This window comes from Notamacropus eugenii, chromosome 1, assembly GCF_028372415.1.
Source record: "Notamacropus eugenii isolate mMacEug1 chromosome 1, mMacEug1.pri_v2, whole genome shotgun sequence".
NCBI lineage: Eukaryota > Metazoa > Chordata > Mammalia > Diprotodontia > Macropodidae > Notamacropus > Notamacropus eugenii.
In genome coordinates this window covers 261,393,353-261,420,349 of record NC_092872.1, presented here as the reverse complement: position 1 = coordinate 261,420,349, position 26,997 = coordinate 261,393,353, and the positions used below count along the sequence as shown (strand labels likewise).

General features: G+C 38.5%; 1 protein-coding gene across 3 annotated transcripts in view; it reads right to left on the bottom strand.

Moving 5' to 3' along the window:
- CTNNA3 (catenin alpha 3) overlaps positions 1 to 26,997 on the bottom strand; it is a 1,968,199-nt gene that overhangs the window by 1,831,764 nt on the left and 109,438 nt on the right. For all 3 annotated transcript variants that reach the window (XM_072628816.1, XM_072628814.1, XM_072628812.1), the window contains exon 5: positions 8,045 to 8,164. In XM_072628816.1, coding sequence (XP_072484917.1) covers positions 8,045 to 8,164 — 120 coding nt within the window. The remainder of the gene's footprint in view (positions 1 to 8,044; positions 8,165 to 26,997) is intronic.

Here is a 26,997-nt window from a genome sequence, read left to right as displayed (position 1 = left end):
CAGTTTGGTCAGGTCTGTGTACTACACCTTTTTAGTCTCATAGTTATTGTTTTTCTACAGTGGTTTTCAGTTATGTCCAACTCTTCATGACCTGATTTCAAATTTTCTTTGACAGAGATACTGGAGTGGCTTGCCGTTTTCTTCTCCAGCTCACTTTACTGATGAAGAAACAGAGGTACACAGGGTTAAAGTGACTTGCCCAGGATCACAAAACTAGTAAATATCTGAGGTCAAATTTGAATTCAGATCTTCCTAACTCCAGACCTAACACGCTATCCACTTTGCCATCTAGCTGCCCAAGGTAAGTTAGATCATTCTATCATAGTACGAGAGATTTAGAATTCATCTACCCCATTCTTCTCATTTTACAAATGAAGAAGCTGAAGTCTTGAGAGGAAAAGTGACAGGTCAGAAGAATAGTAAATAGAAGAGCTAAGACTCAAACCCAGGTCCTCTGGCTTTAAATCTAGTACACCTCTCACTGCACCAATTTATACCAAATTTAACACCCCTGAGGTAGTCTATTGTTATGAAATACATCCATGCTATTCCAATAAGTTGACCTTCCAGGTGCAGGGGTTTGAGTCACATCAAGACCTTTCAAACACAGTTGCAGACCACTGCTAATATAGCAAACCAGGACTGGGATTGTCCTACAAAAAGAGTCAAATGGCCAAGGTGCTATATGCCTTGTGAAGGAATATCGCCATCAATGAATCAAGTAAGGAAGCTGAGGCCATGAGGGAAGTGACTACTTGTATGTCAGGCACTGCTCTAAGCCTTGATAATTCAAAGAAAAACAATGAAACAATTCCTACTGTCATTCTACTCAAGAGTTTACTTGATATCAGATAATCTGTGAGCCTTTGGGATGGGGGGGGGAGGAGTTATAAACTGCAACATATTGTGTATACAGCTGACCTGCTCACACAAATAATTCATTTTTTATGGTATTTCTCAAAAAAAATGGCATATTCAAGTTACTTAAATTCTTGTTAAAAACAGAAACCAATTCACTGAAATAGCATTTTCTTAGCTATATTCCACTATACTCACATGCCCAGCCAAGCAATATTTTTCCACAAATCCATTACAAAAAAGCTAAGATAAGAAGTAACATGCTATCGTGGGGAACAGTTATGAATTTGGAATTTAAGGGCCTGCAACCAAATCCCAGGATAACCATTAATGACTTTGTGACCTTGGGTAAATCCTTCAACTTGTCAAGCCTCAGTTTCTTCATCTGTATAATGAGTGAGTGGGAATAAATATCTAAACATCCCCCCAGGGTCTGTCTGTGATTCTTTAATACCCCCAGGTCTGTAATCCTGACATACTTAAAGATTATGCCTGGCATCTCTCGCCTTCTGTTCTTTGTGCTGTTTGTAATGTACCCATTAAATAAACCAGCATCTTCCTCCCTTATTAAGAAAACACTATATTGCTGCTTCAGCATGGCAGACACATGGCTGGACAACATTTTCTGAGAAAAAGATTTGGAGGTTCTTGTAGGCTGTAAGCTCAATGCAAGCCAATAGAAAGCCAAAACAGTGAATTCAATCTTACTCTACATCAAGCAGGAAATTTCAAAGGGAATGTCCCACCAAACCCTAATCGGGTCTTGCAACATTTAGAGGGATGTGATCAGCCCTGGGCACTACATTTTACAAAGGGCAAGCCTCAGAATATCCAAAATAAAATGACCAGTGAGCAGACTGTATGGCATACCATATCAGCTTCAGTTAAGGGCAATGAGGAGACTTGAAAGAGAAAAATCCACATGGTTGAGCTTCCTTTCCATTCAAATGGTACTAAATATACAATGCTCTGTTGGTGTTATCTACAAAGATGAACTCAAGTCATCTAGATGAGAGATAACAACTATTTAACACTGAAATCATCTCAAAATAAGGTATGATATCCTGTTAAATGACATCCAACTGAAATGATGGGAAAAATTAACTACACAGTATGTGATCACAAGAGCTGGTCCTCAGCCAGCTAGGACCCTTTTTTCCACAACAGATTGCTGTGACTACAAGCACTGAAAACTTCAATTTTATCCTTTTTCTAAGACATGCCACCTTTAATATATCACAATCAAATATGCCCTATATGGGGGGGGGGGGGGCACAATGGCTTGTGCTTTCTATAGACACTCAATGACAGAGTACTAACTGTCAAATCTCTTTCAAAAATTCTTTCTCAGTTTGATTCATTGAGCCCTACTTCATGCCTGGCTCTGTACTAGTCATGAGAGAAAGTATAGAATAAGTATAAGATATCCCCTATCTTCAAGGTGGTTGTAATTGATCAGAACTAGAGAGTATATTTGTATGTGTTCTGAAGAAGAACACATTGCTCATATATACATATATACATGTGTGCTCATACATATATATAAGCACACATATTATGTAGAGTTTTGTGGAAAAGAAAGATCTGTATATGTGATTTAATCAATGAAAGGAATTTCTAGTGTGGAAACTCCATAGAGCAGTAACTCATCCATAACTTAGTCTTAGAAAGTTGCTTGGGGCTATGAAAAATTGCATGAGTTGTCCATGATTACCTGGCTAGTATAAGGAGGACTTATTAATAATAGTTAATGTGTATGCACATACAGGTTTTCAAAGTGCTTTACATATATAACCTTATTTCACCGCAACAGCCTTATAAGGTAGATATAACTATTATCCTCATTTTGCAGATCAGCTGAGACTAAGAAAGGTCCAATGACTTGCCCAGGGTCAAATAGATCATAAGTAGCTGTGGCAGGTCTCAAACTCAAGTCTTCCTAAGGCTAGCTTTGTGACCATTATGTTTCAGTGCCTTTATCTTGCTTGGTTACTGCCCACCTTCATCTTTATTCACATGTAACTGAAATATTCCCAATTAAAAACCTGTTGTGGCATAGAGACTAGAATTTTCTGGTACTCAAAATATGTCCAGTTAGTGAAAAGTATTTCATATTATTTTGTATCCTCCATCATGTGTGGTACTCTAAGTGACTATCTACCTTCTTTACCTCTACTTTGTAACTGAGGCAATATGATGTAGTGGAAGGATTGGAGGTGCAATCTTCAGTCTCCACTCTATCACTCATTCACCATGCAAAACAATTCACCTCTCTTGGGGCATTTTGGGGCAGTGCAGCATCTGGAGCCAGAGACACCAGACTTATATCCAAGCTCTATTGTTTTAGTACCTGTACGATCCTGGGTAAGTCAATTAATCTCTTTCAGTCTCAGTTTCTCATCTGTAAAGTGATAGCTGAGCTTGGTGACCTCTAAGTACCATTACAGCTCAAAATCTACAATCAAAGAGCTGAAATTGAATTATATGACCTCTTAAGTCCTTTGTAACCCTAAAATCTAAATGATGAAGAGGAGGAGGAGGAGGATAAAAATATGTAGATAAATGATAAATGGATAGGGATAGATTACAGATACATAGATAGAGTCATAGACTGGTGTGTTTGGTATTCAAAGATTTGGTGTCTACTGTACACCAAGCAATATGCTAATTTATGCTTCTGTCCTTTATCTGAAGAATTTTTTTTAATTATAGAATCAAAGAATTTCAGAGTCAGGTCATCTGGTACCCACCATATCTGAGCAGTATTTACCTCAACAATATCTCAGGAAAGTGATCATTCAACCTCTCGCAATTTTACACTGTAATTTACAATTACATGTAGCTTAAAACAAGTAACTTTGAGTTATGCTAAAATTAAATCAAATGCTAGATTGTAGAACAAATTTCAGCCTATGTTTAATAAGAGAGAGCTGCCTAGGAGATGATTCAGTCTTTCAGTTATTCAACAAACACCGATTAAGTGTCTGCTATTCACAGAGCTCTGTGTTGGAAGCTGGTGGCAGAGTTGACTAGTTCTCCATGAAGAAGGTCAGAATTGAGTGGAACCTGAAAAGATGGGTAGAATTGGATTGACAAATAAAAGAATAATTAGATAAAAGGCATCATGAATCCAAAGAAAAGACATTGGATTCAGAGACTAAAGATCTGGATTTGGATTCTGACTCTACAACTTACTCACTTCAATATCACTTTCAATCTCTGGCCTCAAGTTTTCTCATCAGTAAAAATTTTGGACTCCAAAGTTCTCTAAGGTCTCTTTCATCTCTAAAACTAATAATTCTAGGATCTGGATAGCTTACAATGAAGGAGGACATCTCAGGAGTGGGGCTGGTGTGAGCAAACCTAGAGTCAGATATGGTATTCCCTAAATGGGGGCCAATGAGGTCAGCCAATCTAAAATGGAATATTGATGATAAGAAGGAGAATTCCAGGACTGGTGTGTGGATATAAATGGTCATTTTGCAATAATGTGCACATACCATGTCAACACAGTGAGTTCTCCCAGGAGACCAAAGTTCACAAATATAAGCTATGATTCCTAATGGATCGAGGAAACTTTGAAGAAGGAATGCGTTTTATAAGAATTCAAAACCTTGATGGTAGAAGGAAAAATTACAAAGTTGACACTCCATATTGGTAGGTTGAATGTTAGTTCCTTTTCCCACAAGTCAGAGAGAATCTCAGAAATTGTTGCTTAAAATTATAGACTCTCAGAGTTGGACAGGACCTCAAGGGTCATCTACTTAGATAGAAACCCTGTCTACAATAGCCTGACAACTAGTCACCCAGATTCCACTTGAAGATCACTGGTGGGTGGTAGAGAATCAACCATTAGAAATTCTTGTATACTGTACAGTGATAAACATGGAGTCAGGATGATCTCGGTTCCAATCCTTCCTTAGTACTGCTATTTTTCTGATCATAGATAAATGAAAACCTCTGAAAATCTCAGTTTCCATATCTATAAAATAAGGAGGTTGATTAGATGACCCCCCTCCATTTATCTCCAGCTCCTGGCTTTCCTGGCCTTTTTCAGGTACAAAATAAAGTCTCAGTTTCCACTGAAAATATTTCCTGATTTCCCCTTAATTCTAGTGTTTTCCTTCTGTTATTTCCTATTTATCCTGTCCACAGTTCATTTTACATGATTTTCATGCTATCTCCTTAATTAGACTGGTTGCTCATTGAAAGCACATTCTTTTGTTTTTCCTTGTATGCTCAGTGCTTGGCACAATGCCTGGGACATAGTACAGTGCTTAATAAATGCATATTGATTAACTGACTACTGACTTTAATATCCCTTCCAGCTCTAAATAGATGACTCTATGAGGTAGTCCATTACACTCTTGGACAATTCTCATTGTAAGAAAATTCTTCTTTATATTGAGTCAAAAATCTAACTCTTTGTAGCTTCAATAAATTGTTCCTCTTTCTGTCCATGGAACCAAGCAGCAGTATGCATGGAGAGAAGAACACTCAACTTAGTGATAGAAAGCATGCTTTGAATTCCCAGTTCAGTAACTTACTAAATGATCTTGAGTGAGCCATTTCACCTATGGACCTCAATTTCCTCATCTGTGAAATGGGGAGATTACAATAGATGATACTTTAAGTCCCTCCCAGCTCTAGGTCCTTTGATTTATGCCTAATTCTTTCCCAGCTGAAAACCTTTAAACAAAGACTCAGTCCTACCAATCTTAATCAGTCAGTAAAGAATTTATTAAGCAGCTATTATGTGCCAGTACTGACAAGGTCTTCTAACGAAACAGCCTCAATTTCTTTGATGAATCTTTGGCATCATTTCTGAGCCCACCTCAGCATTTTTCTCATCTTCTTCTCATCTTTATACTTCCTGAGTTAGATCTCAAAAATATTGCGCCAATGATAGAGCTGGGCTAGTTCTAAGATTTTCACCAGTACAAGAGAACTCAGGCATCCAAACAACTCAGCTCCAAGGAAGCTAGCTAGCATAGTCCTAGGGAACCCAGAAAGTCTCCCAATTTGACTGTGAATCATGTGGTCTCATCCACTCCCTTCATCTTGACTGATTCTCCCCAAATCACCACCTAATCTGTCACTATCTCCACCCCCATAACATAGCAAGGATATTATTAAAATCTGTCTTTAAAGGAATAGAGAAATAGGGGTTTGTTCCCCTACCCAAGGGACAGTTTGGGAATCATTGAAGAAGTAGAAATACTCCTAAAAAACAATCCCCCAAAAAGCAATCATTGAAGAAAAGTACCCCTCAAAATCACTGAGATATAATGAAAGGGGTTAATGAAGAAGAGGAGAAAAACTTTCAAGCAAATTAAAAACAACAATGATGGGCAACATTTAACCTCTCCAAAGCTCAGGCAACTGTCTAAGACCTGCATGCTAAATGGTAGTGAGTACTACCAATGGGAAGAGTACCGGATATAGAGTCAGAGAACCTGAGTTCAAATCCAACCTGTCACTACCTGCCTGTGTCACCGCACCTAAGTCACTTGACATCTCTGCACCTCAGTTTCCTCATCTGTAAAATGAAAGGATTGGACAAAATGGCTGCTAAGTTCTCTTCTAGCTCTAACTCTATTATCTTTGATGCAAAGTAGAGACCTGCTGGATGGAGTTCTCACAGTAAAGTAGTAAGCTTTTCTTTTTGATGCAAAACTGTAATTCCATCAATACTGGGAATTCCCAATCCACAGATGCAAATCAGCAACTCTCCTTTAACTTAAGAGTTTTGTAGAGTTGCCTAGAGCACTGAGAGGTTCAGAATCACATAATCCTTATGTGTTAGAAACAGGATCTGAACCCAGGTTCTTCAGAACCCAAAGCTAGCCCTCTATCTTCTATTTCCTGTCTAAATAAGAGCTGCTCTAATATTAATCTTTTCTCAGGAGCAAGGCTAGGGCTACAGCAAGCATACAATTCTCCCATCTTTCCATCAATCAATAAGCATTTACTGGATGTTTACAATGTGCCAGGCTGTCGGTTTAGCATTAGGGATACAAATAAAAGGAAAAAACAGTCTTCTTCCAAACGATATTGTCGTAGAATGAACAATAATGACCAATTACCAAGAACAGGAATCCTTGTTATGAAAGGCCCCATCCAATGGGACCAAAACTTGGACCAAGGCCACGACAGTCAAAACAGTAACATTTATCCCTATGCTAAAGCAAGCTCTCTTAGTAATGAACTCAGCACCCAGCCATGCAGGCAAGCTAATTAGTCATGTTTCTAGATGCCATCCATCACTGCACACATTCCCAAATTTCATGCAGTCTAATACATTTTCTAATTTAAACAGCAAACAGCCTGGGCTAAGAGGAGGCTATGGAAATTGAAGTGTTGGTCAACCCTGACACCTAGTGGTAATCTAAAACTGAGAAAAACTCCAGAAGAAAAAATCCCAGGGGCATCAAAACAGTGAATCCTGACCCAGGGCAGAATTTCAGGGTTCACCACCTTTAAGAATATGAACATAAAGCATGGGAATTTCAACAGAACATGACTTCCAAATTCTGACTCTAAACCACCCCTATAAAAGAAAGATTTTTTTCATTTTAATTTGAAGTCTAGAGAAGGAAGAACAAATGTCTGAGAGAAGGCATTTCATGGCTGCTTCAAGTACTCAGAAGGCATATTATACCTCTTAGATACCGGATGCTCTATTTAAATGTTCCCATTTGCCTAGATTTCAAAAGTAAATCAAACATACCAATCATCAACTCACTTGAGGGCCTTTTTCAACATCATTTTCTTTCCTCATTTTGTATATGCACATACAAAACCTCCCTGTTTTTTTTCTCCTCAAACTGACCTTTTGTAAATCCCAAAAATAAGTTCAATCCTGCTAAAAGCAGTCAAAACTCCCTTCTTGCCTCTTAAGTGGAGTAGCCTCATGGGTAACTAGACCCTCATAGATTGACAAGTGGATCAGAAGGAGGGATAAGGGCTAAATAAATTCAGAGAAAGGTTGAGAATGAGGCTAAATCATCACACCAAGTCAGTTTGATACTCCTCTGTTTTTTCATGTATTCTTGGACCAAGTCCCCTAGAACCATCACTGCCATATTCTCCTACAAAGAAACTGACAAGTACAAAGGCCAATTAAGACATTCGACGAGTCATAAAATATTTAACTTTCCCATTGTTCATGACTTTTTCTCTTTACCTGCTGGCGTTTGTGGGCCAAATAATCCAGATTTTCTAGCTCCTTGCCAAGTTTCTGGTAAGTTTTCTGCAGATCAGATTTGTTGGATGCATTTTTGAGGGACTCAAATGTCTTCTGAAACTGCAAAGTAAAACCAAAAATAAATCAGGAGGTCAAGAAAATAGATGTGCTGCTATAGAGAAAGCAATGATTGTGAAATCAGAGGATCTGGGTTCTAATCCTACCTTTGATATTTATTACTTCGAGACTTGAAGAAGTTGGTTAACTACCTTGGATCTCAGTTTCCTTATCTGTATTCTAAGAGGATTAGCTCAGATGGCCTCTAAAGTCCCTTGAAGCTCTATGAAATACGACTCTATTACCTACTATTTGGAGGAAAGCTGTGGTATAATGGAAAAGCCTCCTTGACTTGGGAGTCAAAAGATTTGGGTTCAAAACCAAACTCTGTCACACACTAGCTATGTGACCCTAGGCAAGTCACTTCCTTCTCTGTAAAATGTCAGTGGTGGACTAGGTCATCTCTAAATTCCCACTACAGAACTAAAATTCATAATCCTGGGCAAGAAGAGAAAGTCATTCAACTTTCCAAACCTCAGTTTCTACCCTCTGTGATATGGGACTAACAACTGACATCTCATTAGCCTTCTATAAAATGAAAAAGAAAAATTAGTTGTGATAAGAAATTGGCAACTAAAACATAACCTCAGAATGTGATTGTTGCTGTCGTTAGTATTACATGGATAATTACAAGTTGAATTATGGATAAGAAGCAATTTTGGTTCCCATCCCAACAAAAAGAACACACTTCATTAAAAAATACTGTAACTCTTTAATACGCACTGGTGCCTTAAAAGAATAAATTATAGTGAGTGTATTCTTTCAAATCACAAAGGGAAAACTTTGGGGAGAAACATTAAAAGCCCTCTCAAATTCCAATTACCAAAGCACATAATTTATGAAAAAGAGGCTGCTGTCATGATATTTTGCTAGAGTAGAAGAGATTCACGGTCTCCCTCCATAGAAATATTTAGGCAGAACTGGTCATATTACCAGCTCTTGCCAAGAAAGCTGGTCCAATCTCTTCTCTTTGAAAGGGCTCAAAGCCTGATATTTCAATGGCAAAATCACACATGGAACCTTCAAGAAGCATTCACACATTTCCACTTTCCGAGGCCAATGAGCTATAAAATCAGTTCTAGGGATCAGAATACTCTCCAGCGGGAGAATGGAAAAATCCCCTCTCCCATTTTTATATTTATTTTTGCAGCTGGTGAGAAAAATGTTGCTAAGCTAAATTGTCGCGTGTCACAGGGCTTTTATTTTTCAACTCCTGATAATCAAGTAGGCAAAAAGAAGCCATGCAAAAATTGAATTAGTTGCTGATTTTATGGAATCAAGACCTAACTTAGAAGGTTATAATCAAAATTCTAAGGTATGTCACTTGTAAATCATTCCAATTGTATCTTTACATATATCATTTATGTCCCTGTTCTCATATTATACTACCTTATGTATAATCATTAAAAAAAATAAAGGAAAGAGAATCTTTCAATCCATTTTGCCATCTCCCATGCTTGAAGCATACTTAATGGTACCTTTCAGAATCTGTACGGTCCTTCAAAGCTCAGCTCAGGTGCCATCTAAGCTCCAATTTCCTCAGATGATCTTCCCACATACAGAGATTACCTTGGATTTACTTTACTGTGTATCTGTAGTATTCAGAGACTAGCATAGTTCTTGATACATAGGAGATCCTTAATAAATACCTAGTGATTAATTGATTCCCCCGCCCCTTTCCCAGGAGAATGTAAGCTCCTTAATGTCAAGGATTGTTTTGTTTTTGTCTTTGCATCTCAAGTGACCAGTATGTTGCCCAGTATACCATAGGTGCTTAATGAATGTATCCTTGGAATGAATTGAATAGGATTGAACCAAGCTCTATTCTCAGCATTCTCTTTCCCTGTCTTAAAAAAAAGTTTCTCACATCATCTCCATATCTTCACTATATTATACAAGATATATTAAGGGGAGAAAACATATTTGTGAGGCTTCAAAGTAAAATAAAAAATTAATAGAGATTTTTCCAATTTATTATGGCTACAGAGAAAGGAAAAAGGATGGAAAATATGTTACTACAAGATCATTTCACTGAAGGTCAAAGTTTCAATCAGAGGGAGGTTTTAGCTCAAATTTGTTTATCATCACTTATGGTCTCCATTTTATGTGGTTTAAAAAATGTATCACACAACCCAAAAACCCTACTCTGGTGCTTCATTCTGTTATGATGGTGATCCTGAGCTCTGGAAAGTTATGCCAGGAGAGGACAATCCCTGCCAAGCAGGACAACTTTCCTTTGTAGTCTGACAGGCTTCTCCTCCTTGAGGAAAAGTCCAGCTCTGTTCAAAAAGCTCACAAATGAGAAACAATTTGTTTAAGATTTGGAGTCGTGCCAACCAGTGAAACAAGAAAAATTATGAAACAGCTCTCACTTCTAAATAGTCCCCTTTCTGTTTTCATGGTGAGAGTGATGGCGAAAGGGTAGACGGTGCTAGGAGTGATTTCTTTTCTAGACCATTTACAAACATTCATCTTGCTTTTGCCTTATTGTTTAGTAAATGTTTCATGTGTGAAAGAGAATGGTGCAAACTTCTACTCAATCAAAGAATGATCAAAATATAACAGTCTACCCTTGAGCCTGGGGGATATTCTCCCATCAATGCATACCAAGTCCATGGTGGAAAGTGAGCGCACAGAGAAACCTAACAGTGAGACATGTGAATAAGGAGATTCGTGCGCTTGGGACAACTCCCAACTCTGAATCGAAGGTCTTCATATCTATGACCTTTTTGTGGGACAGTCATACAGTTATCACCTCATATATCACCTGCTAGTCCAAAAACAAACAAACTCTTCTCTGCTATTCTAGGGATGCTGTAGCAATGTCCAGCTCTTTTCATATAGAAACATGAAATGTCAACGCATTGAGAAGGCAGTACTCTCTTTAAGGGAAATACATACATATATCAGTATTATAATCTTTCAATAAAAGAGCAGTTCTCTTAAGTTTAGAATTGTTCAGGTTAATCAGGTCTACCGTCTATGGGATACAAGGGGTTTCCCCTTCTCAATCCATAGAAGGAAATAGAGTATTGTATACAAGATAGTGAGGATAGTGACAAAACTATGTAGTTTTTCCTCCACCTACTTTTCTGATAGCAGAGTACTGTTTTCTCTAGTCATCTCTCAGCAGAGCTATGCCTCTTCTTTGATCAATATAACTCACAACAAAGTCAATGCTAATCTTCTTTACCCCTCTATATCTCCTCTCAAGCCACAGATGACAGTAAAGAAAAACAGGCAAGGTCCTGAGAGATTTCATCTCTCTCTGAATACAGAGAGTGCTAAATGACGATAAGCCTAGTCAGTTCCTCACAAATGAGGAAGATTCTACATTCCTCCAATCAATTTCCAATAGCGTTGGCCTCCAATCAAACAGTTCCTCACATATAGACCTGTCAGCTGTGCTCAAATCCTGCCAATCTGTGCATTCTTTCTTCCCTAGGGAGTTTTTCTTCTGATTTCTTCTTCTTTTAACTCCTGCTCTGTTTATCTTTTTACCTCTAATGCCTCAGAGTAGAAACTCCTAACATTTCATGACTCATCTTCTCCTCGTGAAGAGAAAGTCAAAATATCTACTTTTCTGTCAGGTGTGACCTTCTCAGTCCTTATGCAAAATTGCCTCATAGTACCCAGTTATTTGATTTATAATTTCTCAGTCATAACCTTCAAAACCCTTTAAGCATCTCTATGTAAATGAAGTGATGGACTGCATGGTAGTCATCCCCAATTTTGGTTTTTGCCAAAGGCTTTTACCTCTGTTCTCTCCCTTGCACTCTAACAGTTTACATCTCCCTCTTTTATCAAACTGACTGTTTCTCCTTGAACTGATTTGGTCAGTTTCCACTCCAGTATCCCACTCCAGAAACCAAAATGTCCACACAACAGAGTGGTCAGAACTTACAATTAAATTGCAATCCCTCACTACCATAATCTCCACCTTTTGAAGTCCTTCCTTGTCTTCAACACCCAACTCAGATGCCTCCTTCTTCAAGAAGCCTTTCCTGATACCCAAAATGATGCTACCACCCACCTCCAGGTAAAGGTTGTAACCGTTTCCTCAACTCTCATATGGCACTCAGTCAAGTTCTCCTTTGCTGTATCATATTCCCTCTTACGGTGATGGTCCTTTGTAGATGTGCTCTGTCCCTCCCATTAAAATGGAAACACCCTGAAGGCAGAGATTATGTCATTTTCCCTCATTATACTCCCCATATTGAACAAGAGACCTTTCCCATAGTAAGTACTTAATAGATATGTGTTGGGAAAGCATGAATGTGCAGTTTGTAAAATCTTAGAAGGATTAGATCACAGTAGGATCTGCTGATTCACCTCCAAAGTGACAGGAGTCCTTAAACCAATGCCTTAAGTTGCCTAGTTCCACTGCTATCCAGCAAAGCATTCTCCAAACTAACAACCAAGATGAGATTTTATTCCATTACACACTTTCCTTGTACAACCCAAGATATTGGGGGGCACGGGGGAGGGGCGGAAAGATCTGTTGTTCCTGTTGCTCTGAACTTGAAAAATACCTATTTCTATGAGAAAAGAACAGAAGCAGGAGACTGCATATGCAATTATAACTCTCAAAGTTCAATTTGGTTTGGGTAATTTTTTTTAAATATGTGCTCAATTCAACATATTAGTTCCAAAGTTGTCTCCTTGAAACAGAACTTCTTAGCCTGGAGCCTTTGAGGTTTTTTTTTTTAATACAAGGTGTCCCAAAAGTTTTAATGTAACTTTAAGCTTGGGTGAGCCTATTTTTTTTATTTTATTTTAGACTCAAATGCCAGAACACAAATACAGAATAGAGAAAAGAAACAAAATCATATCATAAACTTGAATACTGGAACTTAGATACAAAGTTAAAAAGAAAAAAAGCATGTCATGTGCATAGCAGAACATAAGAGAGGATTCAAATTATGTAACAATCTCTTTTTATTTCAAGAAAGCCTGTATGATAAATAATACTTGTTGTGTGGAAAATTGTCCATCTTTTCTTTGCTTCCTTGTGAATTTTCTTCTCCACTGTGCTCTTTTTTACTTTGTTCTTTTTTCCCTACACCCTCAGAAGATTACAATAAAGTTTAGATATGTTTCTCTATAGCTATAGATATATGCATACACATATACATATATACACATATGTATAGACATATGCTTTCCCAAACCTATCCTACACCTGGTCTTTGGTTTTTATGTTTGTACATGTCTCTTGTTTACTATCCCTCCCACCTCCTTTACTTTACTTCTATCCAATACCATATCCTCTCATTACTTGCCTACCACCCTCCAAGGATCCCTGCCCTATCCTCCTATTCCCATAAATCTAAACACACTTCCAAATCCCCCTTTTACCTATACTCCCACCTTCCCCTCTAAAGATCCCTCCCTTCTCCTCTCCCCCCTCCCTATGCCCCTACCATTTTATTTCCTCTGAATTTAGAAAATTTTTATATTCATATATATATACATATGTATATATTGTTCCCTCTTAGACCCACTCCCAGTGAAAGTAGGTTATCAGAACTACCAGCCCTCCTCCTACATCTAATTCCTCTGTATCAATTCTTCCTCTTAATGCTTCATTTGTATAAAATAATTACTCTTTTTAGTTATTCCTAAGTGGTTTTACTTTTTAAATTAATATCATAGTCAAGTTTACCCCAATCTTTGTTATGAGCTACCCAATTATTAATGTCTTAGACATATATTTTACATTTTACATATATAAAGGTAAACTGACTTTATGAATCCCTTATAATCAATCTTTGGTATATACCTTATACTTCTCTTGGTTCTTGTATGTCAAATCTTCTATTAAGTTCAGGATTTTTTATAATGAAGTCTTAAAAGTCTGAGAGTCTATCAAATGTGTATTTTTTTCATTCTAAATAATACTTAACTTTGCAGAGAATGAAATTTTTGGCTGGAGCTCCAGTTCTTTCACTTTTCAATATATATTGTGTTCTAAGACCTGTGGTCCTTTAATGTCTCTGCTTCTAGGTCTTGTGTAAGTCTAATTGTAGCTCCATCATATTTAAATTGTTTTAATCTTGATGCCTTTAATATTTTATCCTTCAGCTGGGGGGTTCAGAATTTGACTATGATATTCATATGAGTTTTCCTCATAAGTTCTCTTTTAAGTGGTGATCAATAGATTTTTTTCTACTTTTAGTCCCTCCCACCCTTGTTCTAATGCTTCAAGAGAATTTTGTTTAATTATGTCTTCTATTATTGGACCAAGATTCTTTTTTCATCATAACTCTCAGTTAGTCCAATTATTTTTATATTTTCTCTTCTTGATCATTTCTCCAAATCTGTTATTTTTCTTATAAGATGCTTCACTTTCTCTTCTATTTTTTCATTATTCATATTTTGTTTAATTATTTCTTGATCTCTTATAATTTTACTGGCTTCACTTTGCCCAATTCTAATTTTCAAGATGTCATTTTCATCCTTAAGATTCTGAATCTTCTTTTCTAATTGGTTGACTTTCCTTTCATAACCTTTTTGTTTTTCTTGGATTATTCTTATTTTTTTTAGTTTTTCCTCCATCTCTGTCATTTGATTTATACTGTTTTTTAAGATCTTCTGAATTCTTTTTGGGCGGGTAACCATCTGACATTACTCTTTGGGGGTTTCTTTGCTTCACTATCCTCCACTGAAGATGAACCTATCAGGTCATCTCTTTTCCCATAAAAGCTTTCCTTTGCCTGTGCATTTTTTGTGGTGATAGCTTAATTTTTGTAAACATCTTTAGCCCTGGAGTGTGGGAAATGGGGCTTCTTGCCCCAGATCTTCAGTTCTCCCCTCCTTCCTGGAACGTATGTCAAATATTCAAGCTCCTGAAAGTGCCCACAGCCAGAGGCTTTCTGCCCCACTGCTTCTGCACTCACCCAACAGACTGGTTCCTTCTCACTCCCGTTACTCTTCATAACTCAGCTGGGTCTGACATTCCTTATCAGCAGAGGTTCCCTCAATCTTCCCAGGTTCAAACGCCAAACTTCCCCCACTATCTAGGGGCAAAAGTTCCTGTTGCTGGGGTGTCTGCAGCCTCCCAAAGCAGATAACCCCAGGGATTGCCCCTGTGGTTAAAATGGAACCTAAAATGGAGGTGTTTACTCTACACAGGTCCAGACTTCGTCCAGGTATTTTTCTTTGGATCTTTTCAAATTGTTCCAGAAAACCCCTGTTGTGCCCCTATTCTTATTTATTTCCAGCCTCACTTTGTTTATCCCCAAGGTGCTATTTTAACTCTTTTGTGGGGGAAAATCTTGAGAGCTTGAAATTTTCTGACCTACTCTGCTATCTTCCCAGTATCCTCTCCCCTATATTTAAGCTATCAAAGCTTAAAACTGAGATTTGGGGGACACTGATTTTTTATTTCAATCGAATTCATTTACTTTGTAATCTTACATACTTTATTTTATTCATTTAACAACTTTATTCCAAGAAGGGATCCATAGGCCACTATAATACTCACTGAACTACAGTTGTTTCCAATTCAACTGGCTCTAAAATCAGACGAACTGGGTTCAAATCCCATCTCTAACACTCCTCATGTGACCTTTAGTAAGTCCCCTGGGCTTCAGTTTCTCCATATAGAAAATAAAAGGGTTGAACTAAATGACCTCTTTCTAGCTTGAGGATCCTTATATCACAGTCCTATATCAAGTTAGGGGCAGGTGGATGGCACAGTGGTTTAAAGCACCAGACCTGGAGTCAGGAAGACCCAAGTTCAAATCCAGCCTCAAACATTTACTAGCTATGTGACTCTGGGCAAGTCACTTAACCCTGTTTACCTCAGTTTCCTCATCTGTAAAATGAGCTGCAGAAGGAAATGGCAAACCACTCTAGTATCTTTGCCAAGAAAACCTCAAATGGGATCACAAACAGTCAGACACAACTGAAATGATTAAACAACAACCTATATCAAGTGCTTACTACATTGGAGGCATTGAAGATGGAAAGACAAATATGAAACAGTGCCTATTCTCAAGGAAATTACATTTTACATACTACTGAGTTGAGTACAAAATGATACCCAAAACAAGTTGTGCCACGTCAACTCAAAAAGCAGACGCTGGTGACATAAGTTCACATTCTTAACATCCCAGAGGGATTTCCATCAAATATGATTATGAAAAAGATAATAATATGAGCATTCCACTAAATAAAACAATGGGGATGATGTTGGGCTACTTTCTCTCAGCTCTCACTGATGCTGAAATACTGCTCTGCAGAGAAGCCTTTGCCAGCAAATGGTTGGTTTAGCCCAGCATTATTCCTCATTGCTGGATAATTTTTTTCCTCTTTCTCTGACAACGCATTTTAAAAGTAAACCAAAGTTAATGTTCTCTCCAGATTACACATTCCTTGAGCTCATGAAATATATGTGAGCACCAGCAGTAAAATGAGAAAGAGGATGAGGAGAAACGAACCAAAGCAGCAAGATTTGAAGGTTGGCTAAGGGAAGAGATGCCATCTACCATGAAGCTTGCAAGTGAAGGTCCTTGGGCCAGTGACCACATCCATGGCCACCAGAAGACATCCTTTCTGCTTCTGAGCCCAGGGCTCCTTTGAATCCACCACACTGCCTCTCCAAAGATTCTAAAGACTAGGGAAGCAGGAAAGGACGGTGCAAACAATGCTGTAAATAGTAATGCTGATAACAAAATCTGACCACTCGCTAGAGATTAGGAGTTTAGGAGATGGATTCAGGATGAATTTAGATTAGGGAGGAGTCATTTGCATAGGGCTGATCAATGAACCCACCATAGCAGATCACCAAGGAAGACAAAGGAAATTGTTATGGTGGTTAGAGCGCTGAATTTGTATTCAGAAAAACTTGGTTCAAATCCCGCCTCTGACATTTAATACTTGCATGATTTGGAGCATCTATAAATTAAGGGGATTGGATGAGATGACCTCTAATATCCCTCCCAACTCTAATCTGTGATTATTTGTTCCTAGAGAGAGAAAAGAGAAGACAACCCAGAAAAGAGTCTTCCTTGGGGAGTGACCATGTATACAGGACAGGAACTAGATAGCAATACTAGCAATGTATCATTTAGACAGTGATTTAAAGATTTACAAAATGCTTTACCCACATTTTCTCATTTTGAGTATCACAAGAATCCTTGAAGGCATATACTGTAGATGTGATCATGCCCATTTTACAGATGAAAAAACTGAGGCTCAGGGAGGTTCAACAATTTACCTTTGATCACACTGATTATATATCAGAGGCAGGGTCTAAAATGAGATCTTCCTGACTTGAAATCCAACAAAGGAGACCACAATAGTGGTCAGAAAAATGGAAGAAAAGAGAATGAAATACATATGATGTGAATATAATGCCAACTATGATCGTGGCAAAATTTTGTGGTGAAAAATAACTTGTGTTGGTTTTTGTGAACTATCACCACTAACTTTCAAACTTTGTTTTCCAAGAGAGCTCATTGGCAGATAATGTCTTTCATTAACAAAATGGTTTCTGCAGAGGCAGAAAATGGAAACACAATTCCAAGTGCATTCTGCTATAAGGAAGCCATTAGAGGAATTGCAAGAGTGACCCAAGAATGGAACAAAGTCAAGTTAAAGTGGCCCAGCTACCAGATTTCCTTTTAGATTTTTATGGATATCTTTGGATTTTACATCAGCTTTCCTTCCAAACATATCCTCTCCCCCTCCCTTTCCCTACCCTGGTAGTCATTGTTTGTAACAAAGAATAAAAAAAAAGGGAAGTATTTTATCAAAACTAACCAACATATCAATCAAGTTGGACAGTATATACAATATTCTGCATCCAAAATACCCCTCCACCCCTATGCTTCCTCATTTCTTCTTCAGGACCAATTTGGGTCATTGTAGTCATGCAGCATTCAATTTTCTATTATTGTTATTGTTGGTGGTGGTCTTGGCACTTAGCATAATACCTGGCACATAGCAGGCACTTAATAAATGTTGTTGACTGAGTGTTCTGTCCATTTATATCAACGCACATTATAAACACATTCGGGACATTTAAAGATAGTACCTGGAACAGAATGCAACAACTTGCTCATGCATTCATTCACCAAACATTTACTGATTAATGACTTTGCACAAGGTATGTGGGGGACAGAAAAGCATGAATTGTCTTCAAATAAGATAACATTTATACGGTGCTTTGTAAAAGCATTATATAATGTGACATCTGTCTGGCCTATGATTATGATTACAAATGTCTTACATTTACTTATAACTTTCAAATATAAAAACAAAGTATTATATTTGTTCATAGAGTCATATATTTGGAACTGGAAGGGGCCTTGGAGGCCATGGAGCACAGCACCCTGATTTTATAGATAGGAAACTGAAATCCACATGCTCAAATGAATTACTTAGGGTCGTACAACTAGTACATGTCTGAAGTAGGATTTGAACTCAGGTCCTCCTGATTCCCAGTTCAGCATCCTATTCATCATACCATATATCTAAAGAGACATAAACTGAGACAGGTATAATCACCATTTTCTGTGTCATTATACACACTGGGCAAAATAACACCTATGGTCATGTGGCCAGCTAGCAGCAGAGCTGATTCTAGAAACCAAGGCTTTTGACTCCTTGCCTACAGCTCTTTCCATTACCCTCAGAGCAGCAAAGAGGACTGAACTACTTCCATACCTCTAATAAGAGGGATGCTAGTCACTTAAAAGGAAAGGACATGAATAATAGCTATGATTCGTATAGAATTTTTAAAAGTTTCAAAGCACTTTCTATATTCTTTCATTTGGTCCTCACCACAACCCTGTGAGGAAGGTGATATTATTATCCCCATTTTAGAGACGAGGAAATGAAGTCTAAGAGAAGTTAGTTACTTGCTGAGGGTCACAAAAAGACCTCCAGAAGAGCAGGATAGACTGTGACTTCAGTAGTAAAGACAGTACAAGCCATGGCTGAAATGACCTGGAGTGAGGTGACTGATGGTGTGAGAAGCTCCCTCCAAATCCAGCATCCAGATTAGACCAGGCACTCAATCCTTTTCCAAATTCAGTATGGGAGTTGGTAGGTTGTCCCACATAACAAAATGATTTGGTAATATAATAGAAGGCCTAGTGTCCCATAGGGAAGGAGAAGGTCAAACCCAGGTGTGACTGATTAGATTTTGTACCTCTGACACCACAGGGAAGGAGGTGCCAATAAATCTGTTGTTCAGTCGTGTTCAACTCTTAGTGAGACCATGGACAGTAGTATGTCAATCCTGGCCATGGCGTTTTCTTGGTAAAGATTCTGGAGTGGTTTGCCATTTCTTTCCCCAGTTCATTTTATGGGAAACTGAGGCAAGCAGGATTAGGTGACTTCTCCAGGGTCTCATAGCTAGTAAGTGTGTGAGGCCAGATTTGAAGTCGGGTCTTCCTGACTCTAGATCCAATGTTCTATCCCCTTAGCCACCTGGCGACCTCCTGCCAATAAATTAAGAAGCTTCAAGTTTCTTCTAAGTACAATTCCAAATTTGGAGTACTCTGGAGAAGGGGCAGGACAAGGCAGGGATGACAGGCAGGAGAGAAGGGTATTTTTAGGATGGAGACAGTCTGAAACAAGAACAGCTAAGTGCCTAAAACCAGAGGTTTTTCAAACTACCACAACAATGCTTCCAATAAGAAAGGATTTTAGAATATTGCCCCTTCTCCTGAAAGTAAATTCCAGAAAGGGGGAAAATCACACCTGAAGAACCTCAACTGTCAAGAGGGGCAGAAAGACTCAGCTGCCAATTCAGTAATGCATGATTTTCTGTGAAAAAAAATAAACACCTTTGGAAATAAACACATTTGGAGAGCCATTGCTCAGACTGTGAACTCAGAATACCAGTTTCCAAATTAAGCTAAAAATACACTCAAAAGAAGGAGTTAATAAATATTGTACCAACTCCCTGTGGTGATGCTGATCTTTTACCTGGTCTTTTCATAAGGAGAATTCAACCAAAACCCACAGGGATCAACACTTCCTTTTAGAGTGCTTAAACTACTTTGAATATTGCACAAAAAAATAAATGAAAGTTGGGAAATAAAATTCACTATAATGATTAAACTCATTGACTTTCTTCAAAATGAAAATAATCAAGTCCAGCTTTTTGGAAGTCCAAAGAGACTTGGAGTGATGAAAAGAATGCTGAATTTGGAATCAAAATCCTGGGTTCTAATCCTGGCTAGGCCATTAGTACATTCGGAATTTGGGAATCCAGTACATTTGATTTAGGAAAGTCATATTGTCTCTCCATGCCTCAATTTCCTCCTCTGGAAAATGAAAGGTTGGACCATCAGGGGTGGGGAACCTGTGGCCTCAAGGTCATATGTGGCCTTCTAGGCTCATGGGTATGACCTTTTGACTTCATCCAAGTGTTACAGAACAAATCCTTGTATTTAAGGGATTTTTTCCATGAAGTTTGGATTCTGTCAAAGGGCTGCACTTAAAAACCTAGAGGGCCACCTGTGGCCTTGAGGCCACAGGTGTCCCAACGCTGAACTAGATGATCTCTAAGGGTTCTAATTTTAAATCCAAGGAAGGAAATGGATAAGCTAGAATGCATCCAGAAGAGAGAAACCAAGAGAGTAAAGTTCATGCTATATAAGCATTGGCCAAAGAAACTGGAGGTGTTAAGTATGGAGAAGATCCAATATCATAGAGAGGGGACATAATAGCTATTTTCAAGTATATAAAGCCCTGTCCTATAGGAAAAAATTCTGAAATGTTCTACCTGGCCCCAGGGAGCAAACAAGGAGCCATGGGTAGAAGTTATATGGAGGTAAATTGAAGGTTAATGTAAGGACAAATTTCATATCAAAAAATAGAATGGGCTGCCTCAGCAGGTGGCAGGGTCCATTCCAAAGAAGGCCTTCATGCAAAGGCTTGAAGTCAATTTGTGTGCTCTATTGTAGAGGGGCTTCTGACCTTGGGCTAGATGGACTTGATGATTGTGAGATCCATCCAACCCTGAAACACTGTGATTCTAAGTCCTATAATGGCAACCTTGAGCTCCAATTTCATGGAAGAAAATTATGGCCCATGAGGAGCCATCAATCAAAAATATGCTTCTCAAGGACAGTGACCGCCTCACTTCTCTATTTGTATGCCCAGGGCTTAACATCATGCCTGGTACAGAACAGGTCCTGAATAAATTTTTATTGATTAATCAGCAATGTGGACTAAGCCAGTTGGAATGATAACAAAGTACACCAAAAAAATGTCATTTTGAAAAATTCATTCAAAATAGCAAGAATGTCGAAGTCAATGCAACAGCAATCCAATTCAACACAATGGATTTGCTTCAGGTCCTTCTCTGTGCCCAGAGGAAGGACAACATTGAGCTGGCTCTCTGCTTACTTTCTCCCCTCTAACCCCTGAATTGGCTCAGTTTCAATTTTACACAATCTTGGATTTCCTCAAGGAACAATTTACTTTTTTGAAGTGCAGAATCAGGAATTCCTGAATGTAACCATCTTTTAATACAACTCTGGCCAGTAAGGGCTGGAAGTTGTTATTACATTCATGACTGTTAAGGGGTCCATGTTTAAATCAGTTGGTAGTCTTAGCCTATGTCCTTGAAAAGAGACACAGTAGCCAGCCAAATTCTCAAAAAGTTCTATGCTATTGACAGTCTCCGCAGAGACGCCATAATTCAGTAAGGATAAGAAAAACAAGAGACATCTAGCAATACACTGAAACAGACCTAGACTGATATTTTTCAAAGCTATAGGGATGCCCTTGAGGAATTAGGTGTCCTAAAAGCAACAACAAATAGTTTATTAAGTTCTTTCAGTTCCTGCCCCTGCTTCATGGAGCTCATGGTCCAGTAAAGAGATTAGATACCAACATGGACCACTGTTATGTGCAATATTGTATGGTGAGTGCACCTAAAACATTATATGAGACTTGAGGGGGGATATTTCCCAGAACAAGGGGATTAGAGGAAGCTCCAGAGATCTGGAAGCATTTAAGAAGGGGTGGGAACACAACAGAGCACCAGCATATTCAGAGTCAGAGATTACTTTGAGTTTGGCAAAGCCAAAAAGTATATGGAGGATAATGAGATGAGAGAAGATTGAAAAAGTAAAATGTCATTGGACTGTGGGGGACTTAAATGCCAGGAATTCAAGTCACTTAAACCCCTCAGAACTATGCTTACAAGTCTTTCTGGACAGAGCACGCTGAACAGAATCATCATTATTCTTCCCATTCTACAAGATAGAAAATTGAGATTCAAGCTTCTTGGGATCAGAATTGTGGTTGTTTCTACCGTTGGAGCCCCAGGACCTAGCATAGCGACTCATATGTTGTAAGTGAGTAATAAATTCTTGTTGGGTTGGGTTAGATTGAACGTAAGAAGGAAATAGTTATGTAGGTGGCGTCACAAAACAGTTTGGTTTTCTGGACCATGGCCTCCTCCTACACCAGAATGGTGGGCAAGGGATAATGTTAATCTTGAGAATACGAGGAGAAACTTGCTAAGCAAGAGACTTGCTAGCCTGATAAAGAGTGCTATAAATGGATACTTAAGGGGAGAAGAAGAAAAATATCCAACTAAAACTATAAAACCAGACACTCTAGAGGACCACAGGCAACACACAGAGAAAACACTCTGTAAGAGTGGTACTCAGTAACTCTCAAGAGAAAACAACAATGAAGGAGGTCATGAAAAATACTTATGTCCTTGGACGTCTATATAAATATCCACCGAATATAGGCAATAAACAAAAGTAAACTTGAAACTTTAACCAAGAGAGGTAAACAAAATAATATCATAGGTATCACTAAACCCAAGGCAGAGAATAGAGGGAAAGAACACTGGACTTGTAGCCAAAAAATATGGGTTCTAATCCTAGATGTAAAGTTTAACCAGCCATGTGACTTTAGGAAAATTATTTCACCTAAATTCATACTCTTCATCTATATAAAATGGAAGTATACTTGTGTAGCATCTAAGGTAGCACAGTGGACAGAGTGCCAGGACTAGAACCAGGAAGACTCATCCTCCTGAGTTCAAATCTGACCTGAGACACTTTCTAGCTTTCTGCCTCAGTTGCTCATCTGTAAAATGAGGAAAAAATGGCAAGCTACTTTAGTATTTCTGCCAAGAAAACACCAAATGGGGTCACAAAGAGTCAGACACTACTGAAAATGACTGAACAACAACATAATTGCATTACCAACCTCACTTGGTTGTTTCAAGAGTCAAATGAAATAAAGTTTCTCGCACCATGTAAGCAAGAGATATAATGATTATTGGTAGATTTGAGTGACTGGGACACCCCGATAGAATGATGTACCTTGTCCAAAAGAAGCAAATCTATTAAAAAGAATGGGAAGAAAGGTGGTATTTAAGATGTTCCATACCACAGTTTTGCAGTTACACAGGCAGCAGAGTACTGAGATGAGGACAAAGTAGGGGAAAAACAAGTGATGGGATTTGAGGGACATTAAATGTCCTAAAAGGACGTGGATATTGCCTGACCAAGACAGAAGAGGAGAATGACACAGAGGCAAAAAGATTTTCAAGGTGACTGATTTCAACTTTCTGGAATTCTTCCAGACTCCTCCTTCTGCTGAGAGTAGAACATCTTAGTAATCCTTATCTTGCCTTGCTGATGGTTCTATCTCTTAGAAGGTAAGGGAACAGAGAACCAACAAAGAAAAATTACTTGGAAATGGCTTGGAATAATGAAAAGAGCATTTGAACTCAGAAGACCTGAATTAGAATCCTAATTCTGCAAACTGCCAGCTGTGGGATCATACAGAAGTCATGTTAGCTCCTAAGGCTTCAGTTTCCTCATCTGTAAAATGTGGAATTTAGATTAAATGATCTCTAAGGTCCCTTAGAGTTGTAATAATACTACCCAATTAGGCAAGTAAAAATGACTAGAACTTTGGAAGAAAGTAACCATTTCACCTTGGAATCCATAAAAGAAAGGAATATCGAGAAAACCGTAAGTGCATGTATGCATTATAGCTATTGGCATATGTGTCTTTTTCCCATATTGTATTGAAAAGTGTATAAGGGTTTGGGTGTCTCTCCAGAAACTAGCTCAGTCTTCTGCTCACAGGGATTCCTTTAAGTCTTTACTAAAGCACAGTTCAAAACAGTCAGAGAAAAGAGAGCACCTGGCGTAGGGACTTACCTGCCCACAAAGGTGCCTAATAGATATTTATTGAGCTGAATGTTCCCATGGCATAGGCTTCAAGAGGGAAAATCCCTGAAGAAGGATGAGAGCTTTGATAAAAAGCCTACACAATTATAGGCAAGCTCCATGAGCGTACAGCATATAAGATTTAGAGAAAATTGTGTGGTTGCCTAGTGATCTCCCTTTGAAGGCAGCTAGGCAGTGCCATATTGCATAGAGCCTCGGACCTGAAGTCAGGAAGATCTGAGTTCAAATTCAGCCTGACGCTTACTAGCCATATGTTCCTGGACAAATTATTTAAACTCTGTCTCACTCCTGTCATCTGTAAAATAGGGGTAATGTTAGTACCTACCTCACAGAGTTGCTATGGGGACCAAATGAGGTAATATTTGTAGAACACTTTACCAACCTTAAAGTGTTATAGAAAAGTTTTTCCATCCATTTTCAGTTGTGTCTAACTCTTTGTTATCTCCATTTGGGATTTTCTTGGCTAAGAGACTGAAGCAGTTTGCCATTTCCTTCTCCAGCTCATTTTACATATGAAGAAACACAGGAAAACAGGGTTAGGTGACTTGACTGGGGGGAGTCTAGTAAGTGTCTTGAGACCAATTTGAACTCAGAAAGAAGAGTCTTTCTGACTCTGGGCCCACATTCTATCCACTGCACCATGTAGCTACCCAATTATATAAATACTGGCTGCTATGATTATCATTATTATTAATTATTGTCATTAGTTTTTTAATACATTGAAGGTAGAGATAGGACCTGGATCTATGATTTCATTGATATATGGAACTACAAGATGAGGAAATTCTCTCTTCTGGCTTCTCTGTAATGTACAATCTTAGCTGCCTAGAACACAGACTTACCCAAGGTCACACTGGTAGTATATGTTACAGGCAGGATTTGATCCCAGGTATTCCAGGCCCCAAAGCCAGCTCTCAGGTCACTATACCACAATCAGTCTCCAATATGGAAAGAGAGGCTCATAATACAATGCAAATTTAATCCAATGGCATGAACCTAGTCATAGTATAGGGAAGTCTAAGGCTTAGAATAAATTAAGGTTTCCCCCAAAATGCTGAAGATAATAAAAATTCTTTTAGTTGCATGTAAGACAAAAAGAAGAAGAAAGAGATGTGCCCCTAGCTTAAAGCAGACAATTTTAAAGTACTATTAAGCAAAACAAACTGACACATTGACCATATTGGATAGCCTGTGGTCCTTTCCTTTGGTAGAAAAGTGGTGGACTACATGCACTAAGTGTGGTATACACGGTCAGACATGGTTCATCAATTTGTTTTGCTTAACAGCACTTCTGTATTATGAGGAAATGTTCTACTGTGGCAGAGGATTATTGAAAATCATAATGATTTCTTAAAGAAGCAATAAATTTTTTTAAATAAAATAACTGTGGATTTTTGTTTATGCTGGAGACATGAAAGGGCATAGAGAAGCCTAGCTCTCACACATATTCTCCAACAATGATCTAAAAAAGGCAGTTCAAATTAAAATCAAGAAATCCAAAGAGAAACATTAGTAAGAGACTTCATGTAGTGTAGTAGCATACAAAAAAACCAGCAAGAAGTTGTGAACACTGGAGCAGAGGCCCCATTAGGGAAACCTGCATGAGTTCAGATGAACAGAGTAGAAACCTGAAGCAATGTCTTGACCAGGGATGCCTGAGAGAGAACAGAGGACCACGGAACTCTGACCAAGGATACCAAAGTCTACCAATACCTGAGCACAGAGAAGGAGGTAGAAGGCAGTAGCCCAAGCCCAGGTGATTGAGGTCAGGAACAAACCACGCCAAGCCACCCCCTATATATTGACATTAGGATCAAATAGGGCCAGATCACTCCATTCTAAAGTGTGGGAGGAAATGTTACTTAGTTCTGGCACAAAGTCCCAAATCATGAATTAATACTGAGGATAGGACTAAACAGAACAAGACATCTATCACTACAAAGAAATACTATGGGTCAATATTATTGTGTAAGTGGCAAGAACCTGACAAGGTTCATGTCCCACTAGCACCTACCTTGAGACCAATGGGTCACCTTAATGTTAGGATGAGGGACTGGAGGAAGAAAATAATGTAATGTGTACACACACACACACACACACACACACACACACAATGCAGAACCTTGTCCCAGCTATTTTTAATCAATCAGTCTACCATGGACCTTTTTCAGTCTCCTGTTGGATCTTTGACAGACTCCTTTTTAAACATTCTCCCTACTCATGATATTCCATCTATCATCTCCATGTTTTTGAGTGAATGCCACCCTTCCCCCATGCCTGGACTGTACTCCTTCTTCACTTCAGTCTGGGAAGACCCCTTGCTTCCTAAAAAGCATTGCTCAGATCTTGCCACTTACACAAGAAGGAGTATTATACATGGAGAAATACAATAGATTTCTGAACTAAAATCCAGAAGAGAATAACTCCATACCAACTACCAGCAGATTCTCAGAGGGAAAAAAATGGATTAGTCACAAGAAATGAAGAGGAAATAAAAGAGAAATATGATCTAAATGAATAAAGAAATAAAAATGGAGTAACAAATGAAACAGAATGCTCCAGAGGAAGGAATTGGAAGGAGAATAAGTAACTTAGGCTACAACCTAGAAAACCTTGCCCAAGTAGTGGCCTACCTAAAAATTA